We start from the raw sequence: 12,304 nt of genomic DNA on the forward strand, positions 1-12,304 counted from the left end.
CTAAATAATAAATGCCATTTGTGGGGGGCGAAGCCTCCTAATTTACACATGAAAGTCATCTAGTCTTCAAATCCACTGTGGTGGCATATAAATGAAAAAGCTCATAGTCGTTGTCCAAATATTTCTGGACCTACATATATGCAAATTCTTGAGGAAAAAACATAAACTGAATTGTCCCCATGATGGACACTAGAGGCTTGTTATCCTGTTAACACTTCATTTGTTTTAGGAAAAAATTGTAATAAAATAGTATGTGATTAAAGACAAAACATCTTTTGATGGCCTACCGATGATGTCGCACAAACATATGCTGTATTTTAAAAGCCCAACACTTTACCCATAATAAAGACACAATGTTGTGTGGTAAATTAAGAAATAAAGTGTTGGGGTGGTTATCAGAACAGCTGTTGACGTGTCTATGACTAAACTGGTCAATCTGGATGATAATGGTGGCCATCAAGCCAGACAAAACACTGCAGTACACAATGTTACCGAGAAATGTTTAACATCACATCACATCATATAGTGACAAAAGGGGGTACAACTGCAGTGTGGTACGTTGGTCATATTCCAAAGTAAAAGCCCACACATATGTACAACTGTGGCCCTAATACTCCTTGTAAAATTATGGTGATGCTTTTGCTGTGGAAGTAAATTATTTTAATAAACAAATGAAAGTAACATTAATTTGGCTTTTAGACATTACTGCTAAAAAATATTAAAATCTACTACTAAGCACTACCTGGAGGGCAATGTAGGTGACCAGACAAAGAGCAGCCAGGAGAAAGTCTTCAACAACTCCATACATCTCTGCAAGCTCCTGGCAGTCAAATATTGAAAGAAAGCTCATCAGCCGAAGGGCGGAAACTTCAGGCCCGGAGCTGAACCACAGCAAGTCAAGACTGGGCTGTTCACCTACAAAGCCAGACAGATAAAATAGTGAGGTGTTTGGTTCGGGATTCAGAAACATTTGAGTGCATGTGGCATGTTGGACATGAACAACTGAGCCTGTAGTGATTACAGTGGACTCGGACTGTCATTACAGCTGAACGGATAGGTAGTGGAACAAGTTCGACTTCAATTCTAAATTTTAAGGAAAAGCCTGAATGAAAACAGGGTGTGAGATGTCATAAGACAAGATAAAGCTGGTCTCCCTCACCTTCCAGTCTATATTTCTTAAAAGTATTTTTTGTCTTTTGGGGGGCTTTTTGGCCGTGTATAACACAAGAGTTGCAGGGATGATGGGGAAAACTAACAGAACCATGGCAATGACAAAGACCTAAAGAAAGGTGCAGAAAGGCATCCGCATCAACTAAAGTACTCTTACTTATTATTAAAAGTTACTTATGGTTTACGCTACACAAGAGTGACTTCTGTAGCCTTTTTTCCCATCACTAAAACATAGTCTGTATGGAATTCGAATGTCTTCAAATGGAAAAGGTTAGACCACTGAACCAGACTGCGTGTAATTTCACAGGAGCACTGTAAAATGAAACTGTATTAACTGGGGACATAACAACTGTTTACACAATGAATGTAGATACAGTACATGCGATACAGATTGGGATGGGGAGGACCATGTCGGGCTCCTTCAAAGGGTTGCCTGGATAGACAAACCACTCTCTGATGGCAGGAGGTTCCACAGTGCTGTCTGAAAACACAAAGTTTAGAAAATGCCTTTCTAACATGAAGGAGTCCATGGGTGCGAGTCTACTCTGCATGTCTTTTGTGTGTGCTATTTTACCATCATGCCTGTTGAGCAGTAGCAAACCATAAATCCGTTGTCTGCAGGACTTGTAGACAACAGCCTGCGGCACCAGTTCACGATCCTCCTCATCCTCCAGACTATTGCTACATTCAATCACTCCTTCACACACGACATTGTAAACCATGAAACCCTCTGCCGACACATGCTTTTCTACACAAGCCTACAGAAGAACCAAACAGTGAAACATGGTTGAGACTCAACAAAGTGAATAAAGACATACATTTGTAGGTGTGGTACAGGATATACCTTTAATATTTCTGGACTGACACGTTTCTCAAAGGTAGAGGTTATAGGAGGTAGGGCATCCCGCTGAGAAGCTTCCGGTCCAGCTAGTAAATAGGAGCAAATCCCTTTTTCCAGGAGCTGTCTGTCTGCAACTGTTAGTTTCAGAGTCTGAGGAATAAGCCCCCTCTCTTCCTCCTCTCTGCCCCACAAAGAGCTGACAAACTGGGATACAGCTAACACCATCTGCCTCTGGGGAGCTCCAGAGTGGGCTGTGTCATACGGTTTCCTGACAAAACGATCTTATAAATGTTTGTTTTCTTTTATTATATTTACATTTTAATTGTGACACTTACATATAATGATAGACAATTATCCACACACCTGTATGCTGTCCAAGCACTGTTCCTGATAGCTTGCATACGCTCTTCTGGCACCACATCGTTACCGAGTAGACAGGCCAGTAGCGGTAACTGAGAAACATCCAATCCAATGGCTCGGCAAAGCCTCTCTCGGTCGTATAGGACGGTGGTGAGGCGGTCTAACTGCAGTTTTGCCACTGACAAGTAAGGAACACTTGAAAAAGAACAACAATTACATATTTAAATCTGTCAGTCTGCATTTTCTTCAGTCAATTTGACTTGTTAGTGACACAAGGGATGAATCTGTGACCATAGGTAAAGTTGAAAAAGTCAAACTAAAGGCCCATTTGTGCAAGACTCAACTCTTGTAAGTCGCACTCCATGTTTTTCTAATTACTGCTACTATTGGAATTTGGGTATGTTTGGAATGATGCCGTTTGACGTCTGGCTTTTTTAAAAATTCATTCATATAATCACTGTTGATTAAATACATGTTTCTCAAAATTTTGGGACATTTTTTTTTTTTATCTGAGCAATAAAGAAAATCTTTCTCCTTCTTTCACAGATGTAAAGGGGCGAAAAAACCTTTATGTGATGTAAAAAAATTGACATTTACTTGAAATCAAAGCAGCATTTTTATCTTTGTATTTTTCTGTGAAGTAGAAGACATTTTTGTTACACTATGGTGTGGAAGGAAATATTTGAGACAACAGAATAACCATGGCATGCATATTCATATTGAAATACGGCATACATTATTATGACTATATCATGTTTAAATTTAAATGAAAATAACGGCCTCAACTTAACCAACCTGTCATATATGATGAAGTCTGAGTCCTGTCCCAAAATGCCCATGCAGCCATGGCGACGGGCATAACAGGCAATCTCATAGTCAGCCTCCTGCACTGAGCAAAATACGTCCTGACCTAATGTCCTGCCAAAAAATACATCAATATGATCATTATTATTATTATTATACTATTATTCAAAGATTCAAGGACATTTACACATACGGCATAAAATCCTATACCCAAGCTCCCAGATTAGCCCAATAAGTCTCAAGAATTGTGATATAAAAATAGACTAAGAAAAAAAGATAAAATCAATCAAGATAAAAAAAAAAAGATACAAATACTTGTTTTAGTCGCACATTGATATGTGAAAACCTGCAAACCTGAGGGCAAAGGGTGTGAATGTTGCCAAGCCAGAGGGCAGAGTGAAGAGATCTTTGCCTGGTTGTTCTCCATGTAACTTAATGTAACGGAATAGTTTAGACACCTGCCCGTTTACTCTTCGTCTTCGCTTCACCTGTAAGCAATAATCACACAATAGTTTTAAGCCTAATGATGAACAGGTGGAAGTGAAATAGCAAGTTGTTAAAATCCTAAGAATGTAACGTTTCATTGACGCTTTCAAAACTTCAATCATCAATGAATTTACAACAATTCATGTATGTTCACACCTCACAAGCTTGTGTTACTCACCCACTCATGTCTCTTCTTCTCCTCAACCACGCCATCAAAGAAGAAGACAAGACGAATTCCTGCAGACGTGAATGTCTCCACCCAGCGCCTCAGGATGCTCATGTACTCGTTCCACTGACCCCCACACACCCAGTCTTTACACAAGTACCAGTGGCGCAGGCAGGCCATCCCATCCACAACAAGTGTGGGACCTGAATGAAATGGTGTACAATTTTCAGGGTATGAACACATGCAGTCGTACAGCGAAACCTTCAATTGAAACCTTAGTGAAATGAGACATCAGGCATACTCTCTTGAGACTCCAACCCAATGAATGACAAAAAGAGTGTTTGGCTTTTTCTTTGACTTTTGTGTTTTTATGTGATGCAGAAGGGTACCAGTGATGGCAACATATATAATGATGACCATAGAACCAGAAATGTAACTTAACGTGACATAGGAAAGTGGTAAACGGATCTCTGTCCTTCCTGGCCGCTCAGGAAGCAATTTCGTGGTCATGAGAAGATACTCACCTCATACACACGCAGTAATCTTCTCTCTGCATATACAGCTGATATAAAAGGTCTACACACCCCAAATCGCACATTTTTGTGGTATAAAAAAAATTTGACCAATGATTGACGTACCATGAGACGTATTTAAAAATGGTTCATTATCAATGTGGCCTATTACCTGTACAACTCAATTAAAAGATAATTGACATCTTTTCAAGTTTTTGTTCTACCTCCCAATGATAACAGTATTTTTTGGGGGAAAAAAAAAACATTTAACGCATTTTTGCAAATTATTACATAAAACCTTCAGGTCTTTGCTAGAAATAAGAAAAAAAATGCCTACTACAACAGCTGAACTTTATTTGGGATTAATCAGATGAACTACACCCTGTTCCAAATTATTAGGCAAATTATATTTTTCTTAGATTTTCCAAATTGGCTGATACAAATGACAGTCTGCATAATTTTCAAATCATCAACCGTCAGAATATAATTATGTTTGTGAACAAACCTAACCCTAATAACAGTATTTTTTTTAACAATAACTTAAAATGCACTATTCCAAATTTTCCATCCCTCCATTTTCAACACCGCTTATCCTGGTTATGGTCGCGGGGCACTGGAGCCTATCCCAGCTGACTTCAAGCGAAAGTTGCACTACACCCTGAACTAGTCGCAGGGCACATATAGACACGGACAACCATTCGCACTCACATTCACACCGTCACTGAGTGGGAACTGAACCCACGCTGCCCGCACCAAAATCAGGCGAGTGTACCACTACTACACCATCAATGACTTATTCCAAATTATCGCACAAATTAAAATTATGACTATTAAAACATAATAAGTTACATTTTGACACAGGACCCCATATTTGATAGCAGCTTCACAATTCTTACATCCAATAAACTTGTGAGTTTTTGGAGAGTGTCTTCTTGAATTTCTTTTGAGATGGTGCACTGCCATGCTTGAAGATGCTTTTGTTACTTAAAGCATGCTTTTCTTTTGGTACCATGGAAGAAAGTGGTCAGTCAGAAACTGCACATACTTTTCACACATTTTGAGACCCTAAAGCGGCCGACGAGCTCTCTCCCCGGCATACTCAGGCACCACCATATTCCGGTGAATATAGCGGATGTACAATGATTCACCTGATTTGGCTCCCTCAGATTACTACTATCTATTCCCCAAGATGAAAAAGATCTTAGCTGTCAACATTTCGCTACAGATGATGATGTCATTGATGACGTAGAGGAGTATTTCCGGGGGGCCAAGACTCAAGCTTCTATTAACAGGGCATCTGTAAACTCCACAACCGCTGGAATAAGTGTGTAAACATACAAAGGGAATTTATTGAAATATTGTATAAATGTTTCAATTTGTCAGTATTTTTTTTATAACATAGGCCACAAACTTTTTCAATCATCCCTCGTACCTACAGCCTGCATAATCAACGGATGAGTAATATTGCTATTATTTAGACGTATTAGGTGGCAGTTGACTACTAGTAAAACAGAGGTTGTATTACTCGGGGGCCACTTCAACCGAATTGTGTTACAAAGAGACAACTGATCTATAGATACAGTGAATATGCAGGATGTCCCTAAAGGCATAAGCTCATCTGCAAGGACTATGGCTTTGGATCCAGTTAACGGTTGCAGAAGATTTTTTTAAAAGGTTGCAGAAAAAAAATGTAAAATGGCAACTACAGTAATTCGTCCTTCCATTTTCTGTATCGCTTCGCGGTATAGGTCACAGGTAAACTATCCCAGCTGACTTCTGGTAAGAGGCAGGGTACACCCTAGCCTGGTAGCAAGCCAATCGCAGGGCATCTATAGACCCAACAACCATTAACAGTAAGATTAACACCAATTGAGTCTTTATTTAACCTAACATGCATGGTTTTGGAACATGGGAAGAAGTGTAGTGTACCTGAAGAAAACACCATAATAAGTATAATGAATTCTAGCCACATGGCGGCAAAGTGGAGTACCTGCATCAAGTTCATTCGAATCTTGCCAAGCACATCAACCTTTGTAATGTTAAAAATCATATCGATGACGTTATATGTTAATACTCCACTTTAAGGAAATGTTGAAAATGTTACTTCTGTAAGATATGCAATTGGCGACGTGTCCAGACTTTAAGAACACTATGTACATATAGAAATACACGAGCGTTACAAATGCACTCAACTGGAAGTGTTGTCAGATGTTTTGGGAACATGTTGTTTGACCATTTCTCTCAGGTCGACAGTTACGCAGGATTCTGGACAGCAGCGCTCCATGAAATACTGGAGACCTTTTACTCCCATTTCTACAGAGGGAGAGCAGGAATAAAACAACATTTATTTGGAGGTACCAAGAAGGCGTCTGTTTGATATGCGTTGATGTTGTCACGTAAGAACGAGATGCGATGTTACTTGTTTAGGATTCGTCTCTTCTTTATGCTAGCGATTAGCTTAGCGTCCGTTTGCAAGTTTTACTAGTTACGGTATAGCCGCAGTCCTTGCAATTTGAAACTAACTCAATACCTTATATACGTTGCCGCCGCTACTATTTAACTTTGCGTTTAGCGAACCACTTACTTCTAAATATCACGTAGAATAAGGCAGAGTCTCCTGGTTGTTTTGGTCTGAAACTATCACTTCCTGTGTCGCACAGTGACGTCACGACGCTGCAAAACAAAGCGCACGCAGCCACACCAGTCAGTCGAAACGGGTGATCCGAATCATTGCTACCAATCCACAGATAAAACACCATGCAAACCTAACTAACATACACACGTAATATAAAAGAGAATAGCTGGTGATGGAATATATTACATTTTAAAATATAAACCTCTTAAGGGGGCATGAATATAACTGGCCCATTGTGGTCTTGTGGCATCAGTCCACCCATAAACTCTCCAGGCTGGGATCAGAGACAGACTAATTGCTCTCCAGGAGAATGGAACTTCTTTTCTGAAGTCACTAGCCATTAGGTCTATCTTCCACACAATGCACCCCCCGTCCCCTCGACTCTATTGTCTGATCTTAGCAGAAAAAAAGAAAGCGGCATATGCTGGCTGTCAGTCCAGCTGTCAGCATCTGTCGTTCCCCAGCCAGATGCTCAGTGGACTAGAAGGGCAATCCACCACAGTCCACTGATCTTCGAGTAGGGATGAGCTCAGTTGTAAATCTGCCCCCCGTGTGTGCACTTAAAAATTCTGGCCATGCTGACATATCAAGAAAACATTTTAATATCAATCATTGCTCATAAGTGTGTTTTTGTTAAGAATCGGTATTGCAGACACATCAATACTGTACACTACAGAAGAGAATTAACATGACTGAGGAAACAGAGTTAGTCACACTTCAAGACTTTAACAATACAAGACAAAAGAAGGACATTAGGGGGTCAGAACAGATGCTGATGATCAGGACTGATGAGGTTTCAACTCATCCTTCGACTCAAACTTTTCAATCTTACAGTCATTGTACTAGTAAAACGGTTATATCAAGTACTGTAAACAAATGAGAATGTGTAATTCAGCGCCAAATGAACGTTGGGGGACAAGTCGTTTCTCTCACTCCCACCCATTAGTAATGTTCGATACCACAGATTTTCTTTCTGATCCGATACCGAGTAAAATTCTATCTGGTATCCATTTCGTCTCGTATACAGTATATTTTCCATGTTCACTATGCCTGTTTTATCACAATTGGTCTGTATAATTTAACAGCACCTTAGTCTATGTAACCCACTTTAAATGATCAGTTCTTTACAAACCATACCTGAATAAATCTAGGCTTTTTGCTCATGTGAGACAATTTCAGTGATACACAAACAGTATTTTTCCAAACTAAACTCATGCAGCCATTTGTTTGTAATGTATTTAATTTTAACAACTCCAGCACTAACAGTACTTAGCGGCGCTTAAAGCTCCATATTTTCTCTCTCTGTACCTGGATACTGCCTGCCTGCAGCACCGAAGGACTCCATCATATATGTCTGCCTTGCTCTAGCAGCAAACTTACAATGTGTTCCCCTCATTTGTCTGCCTCATCATAAATGCCTCATATTCTATGTTGTGGTATAACATGAGGTGTTTCACAAGGTTTGTTATGTTGTCACAACTCCTTACCATTTTTCCACAAACATCACACAACTGCGTCTTGACTGACACACTTATCCAGGCGGAAGAAAAAGTAGATTCATCCATCCATCCATCCATTTTCTGAGCCGCTTCTCCTCACTAGGGTCTCGGGCGTGCTGGAGCCTATCCCAGCTGTCATCGGGCAGGAGGCGGGGTACACCCTGAACTGGTTGCCAGCCAATCACAGGGCACATAGAAACAAACAACCATTCGCACTCACAGTCATGCCTATGGGCAATTCAGAGTCTCCAATTAATGCATGTTTTTGGGATGTGGGAGGAAACCGGAGTGCCCGGAGAAAACGACGTAGGCACGGGGAGAACATGCAAACTCCACACAGGCGGGGCCGGGGATTGAACCCGGATCCTCAGAACTGTGAGGCTGACGCTCTAACCAGTCGTCCACCGTGCCGCCAAAGTAGTTTCAACCAACCACATTTCATTTAGTCAAGGTCTCAACAGATAGTTTTCACTGTGTTTCTGTAATTGATATACATTATCTCAAATCACTGACGTATCAAAGATATTGACATTCTGATTTGAGAATTGATTTCAAAGCATAAAGGTATTGAAGGTATCAATATTTCAGTATCGATCAGTACATCACTACTACCCACGAATATTCACTCATAATTTGTACTCGGGTCCAAATGTTAACAGGTTAAGCTTGTCATCATCAGACAGGATCTTATTGGTATCTTGTTGGAGCTTATGTTACAATACAATTTTTTCCTCACCATTTGTTTGTTAGGTTGCAGAATTACACTGAAATTACTAATACAAATTAATAATACAAAAATATGAACGGCAGGTTCATTGAAGACTTCCCTCAGGTAGGCGCTACCGATCAATGCAAACTAGAACTAGTAGACATTCCAACAGCTTCTTCCCTCTTGCAATCAACTTCTTGAACAGCTAACTTACAATTCCATTACAACAAGCTGGCAATTTTTTGACTTGAGTTCGTTGTCACATTTCTGTATTATGTATTACTCGTGCACTCACTGTAGTTGTCTCGCCGTGCTGCACTATTTGCATATAGTGGCCACTCATGCCAGAGTAGCATCTGCTCCATTTGCACACTGATTGAGGAGTATCTGTAACATTTGCACAACCATTGTCCCAGATTATCGCAGTACTCGTCACTTTAAACCGCATACACTCCTTGAAGTCTCAGTGCCCTTTGCACAATGGTCATTGCACCGGACTATTGCGATATTAGCCATTCGAACTGAGGACTCTGCATCTTTTTGCACAATTGTTGTTTTTTGTCAATGTCTTTATGTCTCCAAAGTGTTCTGTAAATTGACTGTCTGTTGTACTAGAGCGGCTCCAACTACCGGAGACAAATTCCTTGTGTGTTTTGGACATACTTGGCAAATAAAGATGATTCTGATTCTGATTCTGATTCTGAAATTGCCTTTAGGTGTGAATGTGAGTGCAAATGGTTGTTTGTTTATATGTGCCCTGCGATTGGCTGGCGACCAGTTCAGGGTGTACCCCGCCTCTCGCTCAGAGTTAGCTGGGATAGGCTCTAGCCCGTCCACGACTCTAGTGAGGAACAGCGGTATGGGAAATCAATGAATGAATAGTTTGTTGATGGGCCAAATTAGTTTTTCACTTTACTGTTGATTTTGAACCAGTGTCCACATGCCCTCGTGGTGTAGGTGAACACAAGTAATAGTGGGAGGGGGTATGTATAGCCAGCACATGGCCAGCTCTCATTGGACGTTGTCATCTTCTTCCTTCTCCTAAAACTTCTACAGACTTGCTTTTCTCATCTTCTATCTCCTTCCCTCTGTTCAACCCCCTCTGTGTGCCCCCACCCTTCCTCTCCTGACCAAACCTTGACTCAGGAGAAACAGAGGCAGATGTTCCAGGAGCACACGACAGCAACCACCCCCCCCCCCCCCCCCCCCCCCCCCCCCCACCCCCACAACTCCCATTTGTACTGGATCAGCAGTTAACCCCCGGAAAGAATTGACCATACAAGCACGCACACACATACAAAGAACCTCCGCTGCCCAAATCTGCGCTGGCTCAACAGTTGTCCAACTCAATGAACAACACACATACATACACACCGAGAGCTGTCCAAATCCCACTCAGGGTCCCTGATAGTAGCTACCCTGGGGTCAGGCCTTGTGTCAGCGTCCAGAGCCTGGGGTTTCTCTGGGCAGCTGGCCTGGCTAATCCTGCTGCTGGAGGCCACTGGTTCTCAAACTAAAGGCCAAGGACCCCCAGGGGGCCGCAGCGCAGGGATCTCAGGGAGCAAGGCAGTGTGCGATTTGTTCCCAATGCAGGGGGCTTTGTTTGTTTTTGGCTATTTTTGGATTCAAATCAAACATCATATCCTAGGCTATACTGTGAAATAATGTCTCGTGGGAGTTGTAAACTCAATCATGGACTTTTAAATCATTGTTAAAAGCAGATTGATATTCACTTGTGGTGCTAATACACACTCCAAAACACACACACTTCAAACTTGTACAATAGTATTTTGAAATGAAAACATTAACATTATTTGCCATAAAACTAAAACCAAACACAAAAAAACTAATCCTGGCATTCGATTCAATATTAGGCCTACAGCTATTTTAATCAGCCCCACTCATTTTATTATAAATGATATAATAATGTAATCTATACAGTAAAAGCTAAAATGTAAAAATACCCACCTGATTTGATGTACCTTGCACAGTACTGCTGTACATTCGGGTTAACAGGTGGTGTTGGTACATTCCTAGGTGATCTGGGGATCTTCGCATCTTAAAAAATAAAGGGAGACAAGTCTGTTTTTTGAGATGACAAAGTTTTACACAATTACTTATTACAATTATATATATATATATATATAGGCATATATATAGGAATTATTGTGCAGTTCAGGATCCAACACAAGAGCTGTATCAAAGGCTGACACATGCTCATTAAACCTAACCTGTTAAATAAGGACACTCTCTGGTCACTTGATTAGGTACACATGCACCAATCTAATGACATCCAACACAGCATAGACTCTATATCAAAAATACAAAGATAACAATGCTCAGTTTTGACTGACACTGTCACACAGAGATATTCCAGGAAGTAAACATGTTTTTGGTTGCAGTTTGCAGTGATCTAGAACTGCGTAATGAGGGGGATCCTAATATTTCCGGGACCTTATTTAGCTCCATGAGAGGGGCAGCAGATTCGAAACAGCAGTCAGTCTGGTCAGTCTGGTCTAGTATAGTTCTACATTACTGCAAAGTAAAAAATAAACACAAAACCTAGGATTAATGCCTTTGTAAGGCTTTGAGTGGATCTCATTAGATTGTGCCGGTGTTGCGAATGTTATGTCCTGTGAGTATACGTATCAAGCCCACCCATTCAAAAGTAACAAAACAATTCAAGTGTGTCACAGTCCATCATCACAGTGGTCATGTGATAATGGCCTTACTTTGATTTCCGCAGGCTGCCATTTGACGTGTGAGTGTGATGGCAATGATGCAGGGTTTCCCACGGCAGCCATCCATCCATTTCTTGGCACACACACACAGACCATATGGCCATCCCATAACCACTGCATGCCTCCACTCTGATCTGCCCAACATGCAACTGGTTGCTTCCAATGCAGAAAGTATTCAATCACAGTGAAGGAAAATGAAATAGAAGAGACTGTAAACACAGATTCAGAGAGGTAAGTTGGAAGAGAGGAATTATTTGAGTAGAGATGAAGGGGGGGGTGTTACCATTTGGTAGTTGGTGTTATGGTGTTTGGGGGAGCAGATGGCCAGGCTCGAGGAGGGGCGTGTCTTGTCCTTGCGACCCTTCACAAATCACACAGTTC

The 12,304-nt window shown here is 41.0% G+C and overlaps 1 protein-coding gene across 4 annotated transcripts in view; it reads right to left on the reverse strand.

Moving 5' to 3' along the window:
• fam120b (family with sequence similarity 120 member B) overlaps positions 1 to 12,046 on the reverse strand; it is a 28,277-nt gene extending 16,231 nt beyond the window's left edge. For 3 of the 4 annotated variants that reach the window (XM_061765962.1, XM_061765961.1, XM_061765960.1), the window contains exons 1-10: positions 6,924 to 7,012; positions 6,533 to 6,652; positions 3,840 to 4,030; positions 3,530 to 3,663; positions 3,167 to 3,289; positions 2,375 to 2,566; positions 2,015 to 2,279; positions 1,745 to 1,928; positions 1,550 to 1,651; positions 743 to 915 (exon numbers count right to left, since the gene is read on the reverse strand). In XM_061765962.1, coding sequence (XP_061621946.1) covers positions 743 to 915; positions 1,550 to 1,651; positions 1,745 to 1,928; positions 2,015 to 2,279; positions 2,375 to 2,566; positions 3,167 to 3,289; positions 3,530 to 3,663; positions 3,840 to 4,030; positions 6,533 to 6,650 — 1,482 coding nt within the window. In that variant the 5' untranslated portion in view covers positions 6,651 to 6,652; positions 6,924 to 7,012. Of the gene's footprint in view, positions 1 to 742; positions 916 to 1,549; positions 1,652 to 1,744; positions 1,929 to 2,014; positions 2,280 to 2,374; positions 2,567 to 3,166; positions 3,290 to 3,529; positions 3,664 to 3,839; positions 4,031 to 6,532; positions 6,653 to 6,923; positions 7,013 to 11,150; positions 11,241 to 11,914 lie in introns of those variants that run through there. The other variant, XM_061765959.1, reaches the window with a different exon arrangement.
• Positions 12,047 to 12,304: the final 258 nt, after the last annotated feature.

Source organism: Phyllopteryx taeniolatus, chromosome 2, assembly GCF_024500385.1.
Source record: "Phyllopteryx taeniolatus isolate TA_2022b chromosome 2, UOR_Ptae_1.2, whole genome shotgun sequence".
Classification (NCBI taxonomy): domain Eukaryota; kingdom Metazoa; phylum Chordata; class Actinopteri; order Syngnathiformes; family Syngnathidae; genus Phyllopteryx; species Phyllopteryx taeniolatus.